At 40.0% G+C, this 22802-nt stretch overlaps 1 protein-coding gene across 1 annotated transcript in view; it reads right to left on the bottom strand.

Moving 5' to 3' along the window:
- Positions 1-22802, bottom strand: part of ALK (ALK receptor tyrosine kinase) — a 312464-nt gene that overhangs the window by 87974 nt on the left and 201688 nt on the right. Inside the window, exon 6 of the mRNA XM_069008374.1 lies at positions 15957-16084. Within this exon, the coding sequence (XP_068864475.1) occupies positions 15957-16084 (128 nt within the window). The remainder of the gene's footprint in view (positions 1-15956; positions 16085-22802) is intronic.

Here is a 22802-nt window from a genome sequence, read left to right as displayed (position 1 = left end):
TCAAAGAAGGTATTGGCAAAAAATACCATCAGTTTAGGAGAGGGTTACAGTAAGCAAGCTGTACTGGACAGGACTCACTTGACAGCACAAAGTACACAAACATACTGAATAATAGAAAAAGAACCACCAAACTTTCTTTTGGCCATAAAGTAGACTAGGGGAGACCTAGAATCTACTTTACATGTGCCTACATGTGATCTTGAAGTATCAATTTAAAAGACCAAATAATCATTAACATTAATTTTTGTACACATTTCATTAGGAATTCTCTCTGGCAAGGGGCTATCTTGACAAGGGCAGCCATCTTAGGGGACAGACACTCTTCCTGTTTCTTACTCTGCCCCACTGGTCACAGTATTTGTACTTCCATTCACCTTAAGCTGCCCATGGTCGTCTCTGTGCTACAGTAAAGTTATACCAAGTGCAAAGGTGCTATATGTCCACTATATAACTTTTACAAAGAGAATAGTTAAAATACCTGACTTCCAGCTCTCTGAGGGCTTTAACTTAATGGGATGTGGATGCAGTTCACCAGCCATAAAGCATGTCACTGGCTAACTGCTTACCTCACTGCAGAATCTCAAAGCCAGGAAGGCAACCCGCAGGACACAGGGAATCTACATGCAGAAAGTTTACTGAAATACCAGCAACAAAATCAACTGTCCTACTCCTTACACCAGGAAGAATGCCTTGCCTCCTTTTCCAGGATTTCTTGAGAGACAGCAGTAGGACTCTCACACAGCTGGAGTTACAGCAAAGGCTCTCAACTCCACTTGGACCATGCCCTTCCTTCCCATCCCACAGGTCATTACTGCTACTTTTTAGTGAGCAATATAATTTTAAACAGTCTGTCAATGAGGTATCACAAAGATGATAAAAATGCCTTGCCCTAGCATCTAATGTGGATAAAATCAATGATCCAAGGTCCCATGGGCAGTGACAGTCAGAAAGCTCAGAGGCCTCTGGGCCCATGGCAGCAGCAGCTGCATTCTCTGTTCAGCAGAGCAGTAGGGCAGGTAAGGAAATGGTGACCTGGCAAAGACAGGGTGGCAAATCCAAGTTATCGGACATCCAGGGTGTTCTTGAAAATAAAAAGCCTGGCATCTTTTACCCAGTGCTCAAGGAAATGAAGAAAGAATTAAATAATCAAGGACTGAGCACAAAACAGCCCAAACACAGCAGCCCAGCATAATTTCTTGAGGTGCTTCAAACTAGACTCCACCTGTATGTGCAGGGGCCTTGCACTGCTAGCAAATCACCTCCAGAAATGCTGCCTATCAAATCAGGAATCTGATGGTCAGGTTTTTCAAAATGTTCTTATGTTGTGACCTTGAATGAGCCTCTTTACTTGACAAAGACCTTGGATAAGTCTCTTTTTACCGTGACAGAAAAAAAACCCTAAAAACCCATTTTGTGTGGAATATACGGCCTTGCTACTTTTAGAATAGCATTTTTTTTCACAGAAAAAAAAAATCTCATTTTTAAGAGCTATCTAAAATGAAAATGTCCCCTGTAGAGGAAAATGTTTGCTCAGCAGTACTTCAAAAGATTTTATTTGACCTGAAATAAAACATTAGTTACCTCCAGGAAACTTGCTATTGTTCAAATTTTTTTTTTTCAGTTCATATATTTCATGCTTTCTTTATGCCTTTTAACATATTTTCCAATAAAAAAACCACCTAGAGTCCAGGGAAAAGGTGTGAAAACTTGGTTTCTTCCATTAATTTTTTTGTTTTGTTTTGCCAAAACACATATTAAGTTTGCATTTTGAATAGCTTTGTCCCACCAGGTTGCTTTTTTAACAAGCTAGAATAAAAATGAACACGCTGCTTATCCCGTGTAACACACAGAGGCTCTCAAGTGGAAGGCACCGCCGAGTGTGCCACCAAGTGCTAATGAGAAGCATGGAGGGTGACAGAATCACTGCAGTCATTGCCACATGCTAATGCAGCATCTGTCTGAGGAAGCTCTGGGCCATTTCAGCTCAGTCCTGTCCCCAGAAATCTCCTCCCTCAGTGCACCAAAGAGACAACTCTTTACCACGTTAGTGCTGACAGGGCTGACGACGTTCTCTCCATTTGGCGCACGTCAAACCATGCAAATATTAGCAAAACTCGGGTTTAGCTGAGGGAACCTCAGATGTGGAAAGTAGTAAAAAAGCCAACCATGAGGCCTGCACAGTCTCACGTGGGCACTGTAGAGTTATTACACTGCTATTTCCATCTCAGTGAGAAGCGGCATGGAAAACAGTCAAAGTAAACTCAACATTAAAAATTTCACTGACAATTAAGATGACAGATTAAACTGATCTACATGCAATCTGCAAACTGATTTGGCATTCACTGATTAATGCAGTAAATTAGATACTAACATCTCGCATGCAATGTTATAAATCACTACCTTCACTCAGCAATGCATATTTGGTGTCAAACAATTTCTGATGCTGGCTAAGTTATTAAATTTTCTGTAGATGAAGCACTGAATATCTCTTACAGTTTTAGGATGAGGTTATGAAAAGAGACTTTCAATTTCTGATCAAAGTTACTTAATACTAATAGAACTGCTTGGATTTCCAAAATTCAAGTGGAAATTGCTTCTCACTGTAGTGGAAAACAGCAAAATAAACCTAACAGCCCCAAGTCTGGACCCAAACTTCTTTTAAGTGGACACACACATTTGAAGGTAGAGAGTGGCTTTACAAACATGATTTATTTCTCCAAAATGGTGCTTTCATGAAACACCCATCTCTGAGCTTTACTGATACATGGTAAAATACAGAGCTCCTGCTTGAGGAAATTGCAGCAAGAAATGCCACAGAAGGGCCCTGAGATCTGAGTATCTGGCCCAACTACTGCAAAAAAGGCAGAGTCTGTCTCTTATGCTTTTCTATGGATGTTGCTCACAGACCCCAAGTACTTTCAACTACACTGTCACAAATTCACAAGGTGAGGGTATCCCCCTCCACAGATCCCTGGCAGTGCAAGGCTCCAGCCTCAGCAACAACACTTCAGCTCACAGCTGTCAGCACTAATGAGATAAAGCAGACCGTGGTGAGATCCTGGAGTTATTTGTAGCTGTGGTACAGGTAAGTCCCTCTGGTTGCAGGTAGGCATCCTTCCCCAGCTGCATTGGCAGGAGAGGTTATTGCCTCCATCTGTTCACGACCGCTTTCCCTCCTGATCTGCTGATGAAGCAGCCTGTGCAAGTACTCCCTAATTTATTTCAGGCAAAGTCAGACAGGTGACACCAGAACAACAGTTCTTACCTACTCAAGGATTTTATGTGACCCTCTCTCATTTCCAAGTGACAGCTGCTCTCTGGGCTGCATTGAAGCATCTCACGGACTTGTGACACCAGCTGAAAGGCTGCTCTCTAGTCCCTTTTAAAAACCACCATATACATGAGATAATTCTGATACACGATAATGTTCTGACCAGCCCATGCAAAGCACTTTGTGGAAGAGGGAGTGTTTCCCTTTCCCTTTTTTAAAGAGGGAATTCTGTGGAACATCAGACTGCTAACTGCCATTGCCTTTGCAGCTTTGGGAAAACTCAAACACAGCTTGGTCATTATTTGAGATATTCAGCTCAAGTCTGCTTCTAAACCAAGGGGAATGGGAAAAAAACCCTGCAGGTATGGTCAAGCTCAGAGGAAATTGTTTCTCAATTTAGAACTGCACAAGAGGGACCTCTCTTTAAATCAAAGATGGAAATAAAGGGATGGGGTTATGTACAGGAAATTATTAAAGCTTTTTTTTTTTTTTGGAATAGCTTTTAATATTATTAAAACACAATGCTCATATAACAAAAAACCCCAAAGAACACCACACTTGGTACAATTTTCTCTTCAGAAAAAAATTTTGGTTTAAATTTTCCTGGTAAAAAAGAAACATTATTACACTAACATAATGGACCAGAAATTCCCTGACATGCATCTTAATAGTGCATCATGCCTCAGAAGTCCTGTCAGTTGGAATTTAGTCTTGAACTCAATGATCACCAGGAACTGGATCTGAAATTACTTACTCCTGAATGTAACTAGATATCCTTTCAGAAGCAGGCTGAATTAAGGTTCAAGACAAATGCTGCATATAATATAGATCTTAACCTCATTTAGAAGCAATGTTGTTTAAGGCTGTATTAAGGGATTGAGTTACTGCTTCTGCTTAAACAGAAGTGACAGAGTCATTCACAAGGGTAATAAAAATAAACAAGATAATGCAATAGAAGGAATTGCACCTCCTGGTAAGGAAGTAAGTGAAAAATTAATGTGGATCTTCTATTACCACTCTTTGGAAAGCAGCATGGGATCCAATCTCCAATTGCAACTCAATTTAAGTAGATTTTTCAAAAAGCCTTCATTGAGGCCTCAAATATGATCTACAGGACTCCAGTAGAAGGCTCTGAGCTGCAGCTCTGCTGCTACCAACTACCACTTTACTGTTCACAAACCACTTCTGTATCTGAATGTTCTTCCCTGTGAGAGAACTGTGTTTGTTGTTTTTTAGAAACATGCCTTCTTTTCTAGACCCATTCAAAAAATATCTAGAGAAGCTGAAAAACACAGGGTTGATTTCTGGTTTATAATTCACACAGGTTTCCCAGTGCAGAGAAGCTTCTAGGTCAGACTGGAAGCACTCTGTAAAAGCTGCATGAAAAGCTTGTTTTGGTAATGTTGGTTTTGTAAAGTATGCCTGGCTAGCACCATTAATCCTGCACTCAACAGTCATTTAATGTTTTTCAGGGTTTATTCTAACAGACTCTGAATGAAATCCTGCAAAATAATTACTATAAAATGATTGATCTGGCATGGTAACCAGTGAGTGTTGAGAGTGTTCAATAGAGAATCTGTTTGTTAAAGATTCCTTGCCTGACACTATTCATTCACAAGTGAGGAATTGGTGGGCAGACTTTATAGATTACAGGTATTAAAGCACCCACTGGCTTTAAAAGGATAGTGCTGTTAGGAATCCTAGACAACAATTCTTCAACCAAAGCATTGTCCTCTTTCTGACACTCTGATGATGCTATGATGTTAAAGGTGGAATGAATTGCCCTGTGAAGTGCCTCTTTTTCTCTCTGTTGACTACAGAGGGACCCTAGAGACCAGCTTTGACATGATGCCTAACTTCCAGATAGCTGAAGTCACAAAAGATGAATACCATCTTGTCTAACTTCATACAACAAAGCACCTGAATGTCTGAACTAAATCTTGCCTAGGGAGATTCAATCTTGTGATATTGTGAATTAGATGACTGGTTTATTATACAGATTTTATTCCCTGACAGTTCAGTTGAGGTCTAGACTGAGACCTGCAAACTGAATTAGCTTTGCAAGTTGGAGTTTAGGGGAAGATTTTTTTTTTTTTCTTCTATCCACTGAAAACATTTTCTGGCCTTTCTTCAAACACTGAAAAAAGCAGCCAGCATCAGCAGATGTAGATGTGCTAAAAAAAGGTCTCCTATATGTTATTAATACAAAGACATAGGGAAAAAGGGACAAGTCCATTGCTTGGCTCTGTAAACTGGAAAAGAAACTGTCTTCATTTCATCTGAGACTACTGTTTTGAGATGGTATAGCAGTATGAATAAAAGGAAACAGTCATAAACTTCTCAGTAATCTTTACAGAACAGTATCATGGTGGGCTTGCAGTGTAGGAAGAGTTATTTTGCATGATTGATTAGCATTTTGTGGCATCTGCCTCGTCATGACACTTTGGTTTCATTTCAGCAATTACCCTCATTGTCCAGGAAAGGAAGGCACTGTTTATTGAAAAACAAAAAGTAATATGAACCAGGGAGAAATGCTCTGAGAAAGACAACTGTAATGCATTACTGCTGGTGCCCAGTACTGCTAGGAACAGAAGCAGCAAGAAGCAGCATATTTATTATAATTTGAGGGGAGCTACATGAAGCCACAAATTAGTCCACATTCTACAAATCAGCAATTAAGATGAAGACTACTTGCTACAATATAAACTTCTAATGGAATAAAAATTGCCCTAAAGGTTTTGTGATTAGATTAGACAGGCAGGAATGTTTTATGACTAAAGGGAAAGAGGAGGAATAGGCTTGTCCAAATGAGAGGAATTGCCTGATTTCACTTGGGAACAGAAGAAGCTGGAGGTGCTCCAAAGATGAAGTTAGAAGAAAAGAGAAGATAAACACCATAAACACGGAAGAGCATTGCAAAGCACTCTGTGCAAACATCAGCAGGGCAAACACCTCTTGGAGTAGAACTTTTCCAACATAGAACAGAAGAGGTTATTTGCATTTCTCAGTTGTCTTAACCAGTTGTTAATTTAACAAATTTTGATATAACTGTACAGTTATATGTATCATTGTAAACCCTGTGTCAGCTTCAGCCTGCTCTATCTGCACTGAAAGAACAGCTATAACTTAAACCTAACTCTTCTCTTGGCTGTGAAGAGAAGAGCAACGATGAAGAAACTGAAGTCTAAATCAGCAATTTTACTATCAAACCTTTCAAGGCTCCTCCTTATTCAAAAGCTTTGATAAATATATATAGGGGCAGATCTTCAGCTGATGCAAACAGTTGAGGCCCCAACAATTACTGGGATGACGCACAATGTGCATTAGTAATTTCACTGGCAGAAACTCCTCCACAAGTAACTGCACAGTTATTCACTTCCTTTGCTTTGGGAAATAGCTCCCATGCAAGAAATACTTCCTTTACTTGGCTGTCTAAGCCACTTGGCAATCTTTGCAGACAGGTGAGTCATTTTGCTACTGTTTTGTTACTGAGGTGAACAATGAGAGTACACCTGAGGGATGAGTTAACACGATTGCCAAAACTTTGCACTTAATATTTCTGACCTTAGAGAAACTGCTTTGTTTTTGTTATGGTTTTATTAACTGATGTTCATGAACATGAATACATACACTGTTACTCCTTGAGGAGCTTAAGGAGACAACAGCGTCTTTGTGTCTTTTTAGAAATCAATAGCAACAGTGATAATATTACAGAAATATTGAATTTTCATAATTTTGTTTTGTATTGTTTTTGTACTGCATAATCTGATGCTGGATTTATGCAGTTGTTGCTTACAGCTCTAAATGATGTTTTAAAAATCCAGTCCATCATTTGGGCTTAAGTGCAGGGAATATTCACTGCTGTAGTCTCCAAGAAGCCATTTACTCTGGATTGTGGTGCACACAATTCCACCAAAATAGCTTAGACCCCAGTATGGCACAACCCATCATCTCACAGAACCAGACAGACTGCTTCTCAACTCTCAAAGTTTTTAGGGATCCAAATAGCTGCATTGTTCATCTGTATTCACATCAAATGAAAGATCTACCACTGATGATATTTTTGGAACATGATAAATGTTTCTTACAGAGTTGACTAAATTATATTTCCTCGTAGATCAGAAAAACATTTCCAAACCTCTTACTCTGCTTACAAATTCGCTGATACTCCATCAATCATGTTCCATGAACAGTACACTTCAGTCTGGAATTGGACCCAGGATCCAGCTGACTCATTTAATTGCTTGCAACCTCCCAGTTATACAAAACTTCAGCAGGCAGTAATTTAAAAAAGGGAGGGAGGGGAAAAGGTATATTCTTAAAATTTCTTTCATGTAATAAAAACTGACTGCAATTTAAGATCTTGACATCCACGTGTGACTCCTGGATCAATAAACCTTGCTAGCAGGGCTTTCAAAGGCTCAATTCATAAAAGCCCTGTATACCTCATTTATGGAGGCACTCAGTAAAGCTGCCTCCATGGAGGCACAGTGCACATTCTGTCCCTTCTCATCCTCATGACGAAAGGCACACCTCAGTGCCTGGCAGTAATGATGGCATTTTTGAAAACTCCTACGGGACTAAGGAGTGTGGTTCCCATTAATTTGTGCTCCTAAGTCACCTGGCAGCTTTTAAAAGTTCCTCTCTCTCCCCAGGTTTTTCACAGCTTCAGAGTAAAAGAATTGCAACACACAGGCTTTATGACACTAACTGAGAATCTGATGGGCAGCCAGTGGTTGTGAGTTTCCAAATCCAGCATAAAGGACTTTCGTTTGTTGAAAGGGCACACACTGCTTTTCAGAAAACTTCAGTCCCCCTTCACAGATTCTTAAACTTTTCAGGGGAAAAAAAACCCCAATGCAGTAGTTTAAGTCTGTTGTCATTTCTATTTAGGGATTATGGACTTGATTTGGAATTACAAGGTCAAGGCTTTTTGGTTTCAGTTGTTCTGTTGCAGACTGTCACTGTATCCATCAGTGCTGGCACCAAGGTGCCACTCCTCTCCCAGACTGGATAGAATGCAGGATTGTTATACCACATCCATGGGCTGGTTTAGCAGTCGGTTTGCTCAGAAAGCTGACTGCAGGAGATCTGTCAGGAACAGAACAGCAGGACAAAGCAAGCAGGGCTCCTGGAGGCAGAAAGGAGTTGGACAGAAAGAGGGAAGAGCTGGATGGGGTCTTATAGCATGACTGGGGCAGATTTACAGTGAGACCTCTCAGACACAGAAACCAAGCAGGACTTGGCAATTCAGAGAATAAGCCCTGAGGTATAGAAGTGCCCTGAGCCAAAATCTAAAGGACTCTACCCTCTGAAGACAGAGAAAGAATTATACCTTTTTTTCAATCTTTCATGCATTGCACTACTACAGTGAAGTGGTAACCACCTCAGTAGCCACCATTTCTATGTGTGACACTTAAGCAGGCTTTTTAAAAAAATAAAGTTCTTGCTGTTGACTTTATTTCATTTTCAAGGAAACACAGAATATCTTCTTTCCTTATTGTGCTATCTTCTCCTCATTCTTGTTCTTCACCTTCCAAAAACCTATTTTGCCCATTAATGCCTCTGAGGCTCTGGTGAGACATGCCACACAAAAGGACTAGTTTCCATCTGAACATCCTACGTATTTATCTTTGCTTTTGATAATTTTAAATGTTAACTGATTAATTCTTGCACATTTCATTAAATTTTGGCAACTTGCTGCACTTCCCTCACTTGGTTTCTTTGCTGGTTCAACAGATTATCCACCTAGTTAGCTCAGTCTGGTTTATTGAATGACTATCTGATTAAGCCTGATTGCTCTAGTTAATTATTGGATTGTAAATGTTTCTTCCAATCACTTTCTAACTGGTCAAACTTTTTAATCATTTCCACCATCTAGACCAATTATTCCTGCCTGATATCCTGTCATTTGTTTTCAGTGGTAGCGGTTTATCACCATCTCTTCCTTCCTCATCTCTCCCTCTATTACCTGAAGGGATCCTACAAGAAAGATGGACAGAGACTATTCACAGGAGCATGTAGTGACAGGACAAGAGGGAATGGCTTCAAACTGAAGGAGAGGATGATTAGATCAGATACTAGGAAGAAATTCTTCACTGTGGTGAGGCACTGGCACAGGGTGCCCAGAGAAGCTGTGGATGCTCCATCCCTGGAAGTGTTCCAGGCCAGGTTGGATGGGGCTCTGAGCAACCTGATCTAGTGGAAAGTCTCCCTCTCCATGGCAGGGGGGCTGGAACTAGGTGATCTTTAAGGTCCCTTCCAACCAAAACTCTTCTGGGATTCTGTGTGTCTCTTCTTTTGCTGACTCAGTCTGAATAATTTCATTTCTGCTTGATCGTCTCCCTCTTCTGTTCTGACCTTCTAAGCTTCCTCACCCTCTCTCAGTTCTTCACAAAGACGCCTGTAATTTTTCACAAACATGAATCAAGTTGCATAGTTAAGTCTTAACAACTTCAAACACCAGTCCTATTTAAACCAACAAAACTTTCCTACAGCTAATAGGGAACTTCATGGATATAAAACAAAACTCAGAGCAAAACTATCCCTGACTTTCTTTTGCAAAATCAAGGACCTCTGTGCCCTCTGTTACAGGCTAGCAGTCCTTTGAAAACTTAGGAGTTTATTATGGAGAGGAAAAGGGAGAATGAGACTGTCATCTACTTACACAGCAGAGTCAGATTGCATAAATCTTTGAATCTGGAGTAATACCAGCTTAAAATTGTTGGGTCATCTGTAAATCATCATTGTCCTTCCCATTTCTCAAGTGATAATAGCAAATCCTATGATTGTTTTAATAAATCCAAGCAGTTAAAACATCACAAGAACTAAGTGGCGGCAATTAATAGTAATAAAAATAAGTTCAATTTGGGGAAAGCAGATTACAGAGTTCATTTTCTTTCACTGAATCAATGGCTCCCCTGTTGAAATAAGCCTTAATTAAAGGAGAAGGTCAGGATAAAAATCATATACAGCATTAAAAAGATAATGTATTGGCCAATTCTTCAAGGTGTTAAAAAGTACTTAAGACCCACAAGTGCCAACATTTGCAATGTCTCTTGAGCAGTTCCTAATACTTCTTTTGAGCAGGTCCTTCTCTTTGGATTATTAAAGCTTTGGATTTTAAAGGCTGAGATTTCTCAATTCTGTTTCTTAACCTGAGTCACTTAACCTGTTCTGAGTTAGAGAGGATGAACCTGCTCACTCTGGTAAGGCAGACCTATTTGTGCTGCTGCAGCAGATTCAAGCCTTTCTACTTTCTGCATGAAAATATCTGTTTTAAAGATGAGTTTTAAGTGCATCATTACACCACCTAAAGCATTTCTTTATATCTTCCTCCTCCACATCCTATAACCCCAAATAGATGGTCAGTTGATTACTAAATAAAGCAACAGGACACTATCCCATTTGCCAACAAACTGGCATGGCAGATCTATGAAACCCAAATTCTCTAGATATTCAGGTTTGCTTCCCCCCTGCTGCTCCTTTGGTGAGCACACAGAGGTTCTAAATAGATTAAATTATTCAACATACCCACCACTGTCTAAATCTGGCTCTGCAAGAAGTAGGTGTTCACAGCCAGTAACAGAAATGCATAATCACTCATTCATTACTGCAAGAAGCTACTCTACCACTAATTGAGTTACTGTGCCTTTTCTGGAAGCAATATTAAAACTAAATTTGCTTAATTTTTTTATTCCTAGCGTTACAATAACTTAATTTAAAAAAGATGAAAGTGAAAACAAAGATAAGCCCCATAACAAGTTCATTAAATTTATTTTACTTAAAATTGGCACAAACCACAAGTAAAATAACTTTCACTTTAGAATGACTTTAAAATGATTTAACTTCACTCCAGCCACCACCCTCATCTGCAAAGCAGTATTTTCTCCACCACAAGATCCCTACAGGATTAAAACACAGGCAGGTTAGAGATAGGTTTTGGCACACAAGCTGAAGTCAGAATAATCAGTCATAGCTCATGGGGGAGCAGAGGTGAATAGGGAAGAAGGTGGTTGCCAAAGCATTTGAAAGCAAATATTCTTAAAATAGTAAGCCTTTTCCAAATATCTACTTAGTGAAATTAGACCCACAGGAAAACCAGACCAATTGAACTATATAAATAGCATAGGCCACTCGATAGAAAATGCAGCCAGTCCACCTAATTTTACTTTCTTAAATGAAGAAACATAATACAAGCATACTGAATAATCCTGCTGATTTCAATTAGCTCTGGATCTTTTCTCTGGCTTGGTAAAGTTCTTAACCATGGCATTAATGCCAAAGGAAATTATCCAGCTTCTTTTACACAAAAATTACCTAGGTAGGCCAAGTAATTTATGGTAAATGTTAATCCTAAACCTTAGATAGAGACAGCTACTTCTGAAATGATGAGTACTTTTCTTTTTAAATCATGTTTATTTTTCAGTTTTATAACAATGGCAAAATACTGATTGCTCATTGTTCTGTTCACCCATTCACTTGAATTTCTGGATAGAGGTGGATCTCCAGACCATATAAGATGGGATGGGTTGATTCTACTAAAGGTTCATATCTTCTCTCGCCCATCCCATAAGTACAATCAAACAAATAATGAAACATAAAATATTGTCACAATTAATCTAGTGGTTTAATAAGTCTTCTGCAAATATCTTGCAATTCTGCGCAAGTGAAAATTACTTAAATGTCATATAGCTTTTAAAAAACTAATCATTAACATCTAAATGAGCTGTGTGTCATGTGAGACTTCAATTTGAAATGTATGTATAATTTTTTTTACTGTGAGAAGATGCAGATGTGAGAAGATGCAGAGAAGATTGCCAGAGAAACTCCCCAGGGCTGTGGTACAGTCCCCATCACTGGAGGTTTTGAAGATGCAGCTGGTCATGGTTCTAGATAATCTCACTTAGATTCCCTTTCACACAAAAGGTGGTGCCTTCTGAAGTTCCTTCCAACCCGGCCTGTTCTATGATTCTCTCTCATACACTGATATAATCTCAGTTTTCTGTTTGGAAGAGGTTAACTTTTCTAGGCAATTTTCCAGTAGGAAGCATCAAGAACTTATTTTGAAAAGGGGCTCACTGGTATTTCATTAAATTCAGTTAACCACAACATCCTGTCATCAAATTAATTTTTAAGACAAACTGCAAAAAGAGAGCATGTGGGAAAGCTGAAATGATACATATCCAGGTTTTGTCCGAATGCACAAAAATATCATTTTAGTAATCATTCAGATGCATAAGCAATCCTGTCTGGAGAAAGCCCTAATTGATCTCCTGCAGTTGATTCATAAATCTGTTGCTAGAATATTTATCAAACAGAATCATGAAAAATTCTATCTGGCAGTTGGTCATATTTCTTCAGATGCGTTGGAAGTCTGTATTTTTACTGTTCCCTTGCTCTCTCTTCTTTCAGTAAAATCACCTCCTGATCCTCAAAATTTTTCTTTTCCTGAGAGGTCCTGTGCTTTAGATCAAGGATTTTGCCTTTAGTACAACCTTAACTCCAACTTTCAGAAATTTGCATACATATTACACGCATCAGATCATTACAGAACTAACTGCCTACCAGCTCTGAAGGTAATGTGTGTTTCTATGTACTTTCAGTATCTACTGAAAAAAGGCTGAGTGGACAGAAGCATTAACTTAATCAACCCCACACGGTCTCTCCCCTCTCCAAAATAAATGGTTTTTATGTTGCTTACTGAGCTCGAAAACTTGAAAGCTAAGTGCTTCCTCTTGGACAGGCTGAGTGTCTGAAATAACTGCTTTTAACAGCCCTGGAGCATCATTAAACCTTTAACACATTTTAGAAGCATTTGGTCTCCACGCCCCTTAGGCAAAAATTTACTTAGAATTGGTAAATTGAACATTGCTAAGTAAAACAATGTCTTGTCATTTACTTGTGCCTACTAATAAGTACGTTAATTAAGACTTTTGGAAATAAGTTAGCAAATTAATTAATTTACAACTGCGATAAAAAAATCAGTAAGAAACCCATTAAACGTCATAAATAAGTCAATACATTACTTAGGAAATGAACTCTATTTTTATTACTAGAAATTAACATCAACTACAAAATGCCACTGTACCAATTACTTTACTTGTATAAGTAACAAATTTCTGAACTGATGTTATTAAATTAATATATTACTTCTCTGCAATTTGTATATATATATATATTTTTTTTTTTGCTTTGGCTACTGCACTTATTTAAATAGAAAGTTGTAAGAAAGAGAATTAGGCAATCAATAGCTTAGGTTTTACACACTGACAAACACAGTTTACTTCACATTTAAGTCAGTAATTGAAAGTCAATTGGTTGTAGCGGTCCAGGCAATGCTACCTGTTAGTTGTCCTGAGACAAAACCTATAGAAGTACAAGCAGTCCTTGTACTGACTGTAGGGGCTCTCTTACCAGATTCTAATCCTAAGGCTGAGAAAAAACTATGAGAGCTTTCCTTTTCCTGTGGGAATTGAGAAATGTGAAGATGTTCAAGTGATAAGTAACTAGACTTTTTAAAATTCTAACTTTTTAAAAATTCAGAATTTCATCAGTGTCTGAATCTATTTAAGTTTTTAATTTTAATTCCCCATTCAATCCCATATAAACTGTCATTTTTTTCAGTTCAAATTCAGTAATTTTTTCTAAGCAAAATCTTGTCTATGATTAAGGAACTCAAAAAAATGGAATCACCAGTGTGCAAAAGCAAATTCCAACCGCAAACTTAAACCTTCTTCAAGCCCTTGTAGTTTTTCACCCAGAGGGTGGCTGGGCACTGGAACAGGCACCCCAGGGCAGTGGTCACAGCACTGAGCCTGACAGAGTTCGAGAAGGGTTTGAACAATACTCTTGGGCACATGGTGACTCTTGTGGTGTCCTGTGCAGGGCTGGGAATTGGACTCAAAGATCCTGATGGGTGCCTTCCATCTCGGCTCATTCTGTGATTCTTTCTCTATCTGTGCCTATGGAAATGGTAGCCTAACTTCCTAAGATTGTATGTACACTTTAATTTATTTTTTAATTGTGTTTATGGTCTCCAAAAGGCTTAAAAAAATCAGGCTGAAGGCATGTTTCTATTTCTCAGTTTCTTTCTCAAATTCACCCATGTTTTATGTGCTTTAGTGGCATTAATGTATCCAAGTAGCTAAGCTACCCAAAGGCTTCTAACAGCTGCAGAAAAATTAGATTTAGATTAATCTTTTCTTATTACTTTCCCTATTTTCTCCAAGCTTAAGGTGTCACCCTCAGCTACTTATCACCACCTCTTTCCTCGTAAAAGTACACTGCCACATCTTCAGCTGCACACAAAAGGCTTAGCCACCTAAACCAACAGAAAATAAAAGAACAAGTGGTTTTGTTCTCTGATGGTATTGTTCGTGCACTGTGTCCTGTAAGCAGGGCAGAGAAGTAGCTGTTTGCTACAAATCTGCAGGCAAAACGGGAGATTTGTTCCTTCTTTTGCTCAGAACGTATCTTAATGGCTTCAGCACTTGACATCCATCATCAGCAGAGCAGTGCTTGGTATTGGGAAGACCTCACAGTCTGGCACCTCTGGCTCGACCTCGAGTGCTCCCAAGAGAGGAGTTCCTGTGCCCACAGTCTGTTGCACTGAATTCCCAAAGCACTGTGGATGACTTGTGTCCTTACACCAGCAGCAGAACAGGTGCCCTGTGTCTGAACACGCCTTTGCTTCCAGCACAGTGTCAGGCTGCTCCTTGTTGGAGATTAGAGAGCACCTTTATGTACAAACAGTGCAATAAATCCTTTAATACAACTGGCCTTTGTGGAGAGCAAGGTAAATGACCAAAATAATGTATGTTCTGCAGCACATTTCCCTGTCCTAGAGAGGTTGAAAAGAAGGACATGCAGCTCAACTCAGCACTACTCCAAATAAATAAAATGGACAAAAAGTAATGTGTTAAGAGCCATAAGTAGTAATATCCTTCACTGACATGCCACCTAAAGATTTCAGAATGATTCACAGAGTCCATAAAACTGGTAGAACTAATATGCAGCTGCTTCTGGCATAGAGGACTAAATTTACATACTTGGATTGATTACATTGCTTGTATTTAAAAAGTAACCCCCATTTAGGTTGCCCATTATTAAAACTCCACACATTACATGGAACTATTAGGGGCTACTTAGCAATATCCACTTTGGAACATGGCCAAACAAAGGCATACTTTATTAGAATCAAGTTTTCCACAGTTGTTTAAAAAACAACCCTGAAATTTGTAACCACGAACATAAAAGAAGATGGCTTGCAAGATGTTTGTCTAGGAACCTCTCATCTGTTCTACTTTCTGCTGCAGAAAAGTGAAGTTGTCAGGATATGCATCTAGCAAGCCAGAATAAATACTGCTTCTTTTCTCCCCAAATTAAATAGTCATAGTTATTCTTTCCAAATGGAAAAAAAAACAAAACAAAAAAACCCAAAACAAAACCAAAAAACTAGATTTGTTTTTAACTTGTTGAAGGAAACTTTTAAGGCAACATTTTAAAAGATTCTTCCCTGAAAGCGACCCTGTTTTTTTGGTGGTGGTTTTTTTTTTTTTTTAATAATCTAATTTATTTAACAAGAACCTTTCATTCTGTGGTTTCTGCAGCTGTCAGAAATCATGGTTCTCTCCAAAAAGGCATCAAAGTACTATGAGCTAGAAGCAATAAAATGCTCTGTTACCTGAACTGCAGTTCTTCATGGCGAAGGAATCCACGGCCGCTACACTCTTGTTCCCATTAGGAATATACTCCAGTGAGATACGAAATGGTTTCTCCAGGTATCCAACTCTCCTTTGAAGCAACACCCATCTGGTCTCATGATACAGCAAGGGGAAAGAACAAAGGAGAAGAGCTGTAAGAAAGGCTACTTTACAAGGACCAAATCCCCCAAAGGAGCAGCTCCTCTTCTGGCTGGTCACACTGTGCCTCCTACCCCAGTTCTCACTTCCCTCACAGTGTCCCATGGTCAGGGCCTTTCCCTCCCATGGATTTTGCAAAAGCAAGATTCTAAGCACCAAGATTTCCACCCAGCTAAGATGTGGAAACCCAACTAAACAGTAGCTTATTGCTTTCTTCTGTTACACTTCTGTGCCCCCAGATGTCTGCCTGCTGTTTAGAAGAAGCTCAACTCTGTGCCAAGCAAGCTGTGAAATCTGTAGCACACATGCACACCCCCTTTAAATATCATTCCTGATTCTCACCAAAAAGTCTCTTAGTCACTCAGGAAATAAGGCAGTCTCCAGGGCTGTACAATAGCTGTAATTCCCAGCACTGCATCACTGGTTGAGCTAACACACTTTGCTTCTAAAACAGTTAGCTGGAACTAACTGTTCCACCTGTGTGGAAAGCACCACAACTAAAACATGCCATTTCTCCTCCTCCACTTCCTATCCCTCTTCTCCTACTTAACCTCCCTCCCAAATGACAAAAATTCCCAGCAAGTAAATCAAGGAAGTGAATTAGCAGCCCTGGAGATTAATATCCACACTCCAACAGTGCTTCCTCAAGTCTGCTTATTGCCAAGAATAAATGAGAACAAAAAGCCTGTATGATCTTAATTTATTCCCTGAGATGCTAGAAGACATAATGCCTAGCTGTCTTTAATGTCCACCTCCTCCCCTCTGATCAGCTGGGTCTGCTGCTTTACCTGCAATAACTTCCAGCCAGAGAGCACAAGAACTTTTCCTAGACCCCTGATTCCAATTTTGTATCCTGCGAGACATGTCTAAAGGTAGACAGTAAAAATACAAGTACCTGTCTTTTTGCCAACACACTGGAATTCTGCAAGGAAAGCTTTAGGGAATTAAATACTTGTACAATAACATGGCCTGGACCATCTCCCTTTTCATCCTTGGACACAGGCTGCCAGTAAAACCACTTGACACTATTGGTGAAGGGCTGCTTCCCAAGAGGCACGTATTACCTCAGCAGTGATAGGGATCCCACTCTCTGTTTCACTCCAGTTTATCAGGGCCTGCTCACTAACCATAAACATGATCAGAGACAAGAGATTCTGTAAAGTTACTCAGCCACTACTAATCCACTTTTTCACATTTGTCTTCTGTTACAGGAAAAGCCCAGCACCGAGGAGAAAGGTCTCTCTAGCATACTGTAAGTGGTTAGCTGGAGTCTAACAAGCCAGCAGGGCCTAACAAATCCTATTAGGAAATGCAGCTCCAACTGCAACTTTTAAAAGATGAGAACAAAAAATTATCGTGTTTCTTTAAGTTATTTTTAAACACCAATATTAGCATTTTAGGGGAAGACTGTAACTATTTCTAGTTATCAGAAATTTTTCATTTCTCTTAGACAAAACCCCACATTTTTTATTGCTCTTACAAAAAGTTTTCCTCCTCAAGTACCCCCATCACCTCCCTGTATGCATGTTTGTGTTTGTCCATGAGCTGTGAAAAAGAATACATTTTTTTTCAGGGAAGGGAGCCCTCTGGAACAGATGCTCTGAGCACAAGAAGCTACACAGTTTATCTGGCATTCATTACAAGAATCTCGTTCTCCATAAGTATGACAAAATTTGGATGTTTTGAAGTGAAGAAACCCTTCTGAAAGGAAATATAATGTGTGTATGACATTTACACCAATGATCATCATTTGTGCGTGCTATGAGCATGGATCAATCCCAAATTGCAGACCCTACACTGCAACAAAAGCTAGGAGACTTTTCTTGGTTCCAGAGGCAGACACAGTTTGTCTCCTCAGGGACACAATGGTGTCATTATGCCCCACTGAACTAAACAAAATTCCCAGCAAGCAAGGAAGTTGCCAAGAGGTATGTGAAAGACCTGAAGAAAAGTCCTAAGTGAGGGCTGCAGAAGGACCCTGCTGGCAGCTCTTGCAATTCAACTTGCAACTCAGAAAAGCAAACACAGCTTTTTAATGATTTATTAGGTGTCCTCCTCCCTCTTTTTCCACTGAGAAGAGTGAAAATAGACTGCTAAATTTCATTTTTTGTTTACAGTTATTTTCATTTCCACATCTCATCTTCCACCTTCTGTGCTCAAGGCTCCCACTTGAGAGGAGAATGTTGGCATCCTCGCTCTTTTTCTGTCCCACTCCCCCAAGAGATAAACCTGCTTTTGCTGAAATTAAATAGAATAAAGCATTGAGAGTATTTTAAGTGCCTAGCTTCTGTGTGAGTTATTTCTTCTGATGTCATCTCAACTTAGGTATATTCTAAGGATTAGAGGACACGAATTTCCCTACAAATAGAGTCAAAACTGACCCCAGATTAATTTTGATTATGAAATACAAAAGCATCTGTATGTCATGAAAATTGTTTTCCTCAGCTTCAGAAGACGGATGGATTTTAATTCCAAGTACGCAGTGGCTCTCAACAATGATTTCCATTTCTGTGCTACTGCTAACCCTCTGGATAAATGTGCCAGGAGTTTTAGGAATTGCTTTTTTGAGTTACTGGTGCAATAACTTTAGTTTGAGATTCTCAGGCCTCTCATAGTTTACCACGGAAACTTTATTAACTCCCGGAGCTGTTGCCAAGCAGGTGTTTTATATCACCACAATGCAAGACTGGAAAAGGCAGACTCACTCAAGCCCAGATTCATTACAAAATATATTCATACTTCGTGGTACAAATTCCTACAATAGGTTTCCTGAGATTCAAAGATTCATGTGAAAAGAAATGCCAAGTATCAGCCTCTTACTTTGAACACAAAGATGACATTAACTGGTGGATTTATCGGGGAGGCTAAAAATAGCTACAGGGTCAGCAGAGGCACTTGTGGGCAAATTCAGATAGGAATCAGTTCTGCCATCATTCTGTGGCAGATTTGGGACTCTCATCTCCAGACCTTCTACACAACACACTGTATTGCACAGACCCATCCTCATTTGCACATCCTGTACTATATATAGGCTGCCTGGCAGCAGCATCAGCAAGATCTACTTCAGCATAACCAATATGCATCAGATGTTAATTAGTAGTAGCTTTATTAAATTTCTATCAGCAGCCTACATGTTTTGAATCTAATTTTAGAAAGCATTTTAGCAAGGTTACAGAAAGCTACCTCAGTCATCTCTTGGGATAGATGGGGAAACACCATGTATGGAACCTCCTGATTCTGGAGTCATACTTCACCAACCTGACAGCTTTCTGTGCTGAGGTGATAGGCTTCCTGGAGGAGGAGAGCAGCGGATGTTGCTTATCTTGACTTTAATAAGGTTTCCATCATCACTGACTGATGGGAGCACAGATGACAGAAGTAGGCAGTGAGGTAGGCTGCCTTAGAGCCTTATCATCAGTGGCACCAAGTCTAGCTGGAAGCCAGACACTAGGGGTACACCTCTGGTTTTATAGTGTCTTCTGTCTTAATTAGTGACTTGGATAATGGGACAGGCTGCACCATCAACAAGCTTCCAGCAAGACTAGGAGAAGCAATTGATACACAGAGGACAGCTGGGCTGCCACTGAGATGGGCATTGACAGCCTGGAAATTTAGGCCAACAGGAACCTTGGGAAGTTCAAGAAAAGGAAATGCAAAGCGCTGCCTCTGCGGAGCAACAACCTCATGCACCAGCACAGGCTGGAAAGTGGCTTTGTAGAAGACAGCCTGTGGGTCCTGGGGTACAGATTGCTGAGCCTAAGCTAGAAATGCATCCCCAGTGACAAGAAAGGCCAGTAGCTTCCTGGGCAGCACTGGGAACCACAGATCAAAGGCATGATTCTTCCCCACTATTCAGCACTGGGGAGACACTTCTGGAACACTGGGTCCAGTGCAGCACTTTCCAGTACAAGACAGACATGAGTTACAGAAGTGAGTCCAGCAAACAGCCACAGAGATCATTAAGGGACTAGAGCATCTGACATACAAGGGGAGGCTGGGAAAATTGGGATTGCTTAGCCTGGAGAAGAGGAGGCTCAGGAAGGATCTTATCAGTGTTGATATGATCTGGGTGAATGAAAAGGAGACAGAATCGGACAGTGGTATCCAACGAAAGGATATCAGGCAAGCACAAGGCACTTTTCTTGGATTGAAAGACCAGAAATTGCATTTAAACACAAGAGAAAATTTACTCTAAGGGTGACTGAACACTGAAACAAGTTGCCCAGAAATCTTATGGAGTCTCTACTTCCAGATATTTAAAATGGGAGAGGATATAGCTCTGGGTAACCGGCTTTAGCTCACCCTGCATCAAGAAGGGAAGTTGGACTACTCAATCTCAGGGGTTCCTTCCAACCTCAACCATTCTGCATTTGTGAAACATAGGTCCCAAAAGCACATAACAGCAGGTAACATATTACTCCTGTTATCCTCTGCATGACCTCCAAGCACTCTACAGAGTGATGAATCAGCCCAGTAAGCTGGCAACTGCAAGGACAAAGGCACCACTTTCTGCACCCTGAGCTATCATCACACAGCCTTCAATATCATGGCCTATTTCTACCACAACAGTGGCCAAAATAACCATGATGATCTCTCTGGATAGTGCCTCAAGCAATAAAAATGTCTGCAGTTTAACATTTTAATTTAAACCCTTATGCTGCAAAGCAACACACTATGTTGTATTGCTTAGGCACTGCTCAGTGTTTTGATACAAGAAGTCAGATCCATCTGGTCTTTCACTGAAGCTGCAGTGAGAAAGAATTTGGCTCAGACATCTAGAATCTGCAAAATACATCAGTTTAGACAGAAACTGATAACATCGTGGTCTTCAGTGACAGAGTAACCCAAAATCCTAGATATAAATATTTTCAGACTTTAGAGAAGTTCAGACCTTGATACGTCACCTAGGAAGTACTAGTTGCTCAAAGGAAAGCTCGGGCAACACCCAGAGTTTCTCTTAGAAGGCTCTTCTTCAAAACAGAAAATGCTGCTGACAGAACTTGAGCCCAGGTTTACACAGGAGAACCAGGGCTGAATTTTCAAATGGCTTCTTCATCATCTTTCACACTCCTAAATGTGAAGGTGTGCTGGACACAACCTTCGGCCTCTCCCAGCCCTGCAAGGGTGAGGTGCTAGATCTCAAACAAGCCAAAGTACTTTCTCCATAACCCAACTTTTCTTAAGCCTCCCCATCCATGACTCGGTTTTCCAGGTTCTAGGTTTCAGAAGCCACAATCCAGTTGGCATGGAAACTTAAGAGAGGTAGTTTAGACTCTCTGGTTATTCATGCAGCATGTAGCTTCAGAAGGAACACTTTCCTGATTAACTCTAATCAATACACTAATGCTTTGGGTGCCATTTTACATGCTCCTCTGGGTAATGCCAGCACTGATTAACTGCAAGTGCGAGTCAGGATGATCTCTTAGAGGCAGTGCATTAAAAAAAAGAAGCGCTAGAACTCTCAAGTAAAGTCTCAAGCCAGAATACTTGCACTCCTGCATTTGTCTGGCCTCATGGCTAAATTATTTTGAATCCAATTAACACTCACATGCTCTTCCATCCTGTTAAAGAGGGGTTACAAAATGCTTGATTGCAGCAAGCTTTGGGACTCCGGTTTTGACATCCCATGTACAGCAATCATCTTTGTGATCATTCCCCAAACTTCCAACTAATTCTGGAGGTAGAATTAATTTCTGTGCTGTCAGACAGCCTGACACCTGTGTTGCCACCTGTGTCACCACCTATGTCTTCAGTGGAGTGCACTTTGCACTGGCCCCAAGGCAGAAGTTAAGTTTGACCTTAACACTGTCCCAACTCTGACAGACCCACTGCTTTCTCACTTTTAGAGAAACTTTGAAAGCAAGTGTTCAGCTTACAAGAAAAATATGGAAACTATTAACAAAAACCCCCAAAGAACCAGTGCGTAAATCCTAGTAAATCAGGGCTAACTGCACTTGAACTGTGTTGGGAGGAATGAAGAGCTGCATGGCCCCTCCTGGGTCATGAATCAGCTCGTGTGCTCCCAGCAACCATTAAAAGCAAGTTGAAGGAACACAAGAACTTCCAACTATCTCCTCTCCTTGAGGAAAAAGTTCTGTGAATTCAAGCTGTATTCTGTTCTCTCATCTCCATTCTCCCAGAACAAAAATTGTGAAATTTAACAGACTCCTCATACCTAAATTGAGTAACAGTGTGATTTTATTTCTTCAGGTCCAGGCTCTCATCTAAAATACTCCTGTTGCTACCAGCACTTATCATGATATGGCTGTGAAGAAAATGCAATGTATCTTGGCAAGGACTTAGATTTTATCTCTTTGGTAAAAGGGTCTGCAAACTTTTGGGAATTAAAAAATTAAATAGAAATAATAGCAGCCATGTCAGAGTATTTCATATCAAAATCCACCTGTGGCAGTGAAAAAATTAGAAGTTGATTTTTGAGAATGAAACCTTGTTAAGGGTGGAATTAAAATTAGCAGTAGGAGTCCAAAAGATTTTTTTCACTTTAATGGATGAATAGAGGAAAGAACATAACTTTTTCCATCCTGCGTGCCACTGCATAATTATGCAGAAGTTTAGAACAGGTTTATATCTTGCCTCCATACTGCTTCAGACTTTCCTTTGCTTTAACAATTAATGGGCGTTGCTAAAAGAAAGAACCAGATTAGAGC

Source organism: Aphelocoma coerulescens, chromosome 3 (assembly GCF_041296385.1).
Source record: "Aphelocoma coerulescens isolate FSJ_1873_10779 chromosome 3, UR_Acoe_1.0, whole genome shotgun sequence".
In the NCBI taxonomy this organism is placed as follows: domain Eukaryota; kingdom Metazoa; phylum Chordata; class Aves; order Passeriformes; family Corvidae; genus Aphelocoma; species Aphelocoma coerulescens.
This window is presented reverse-complemented; position numbering and strand designations above follow the sequence as displayed.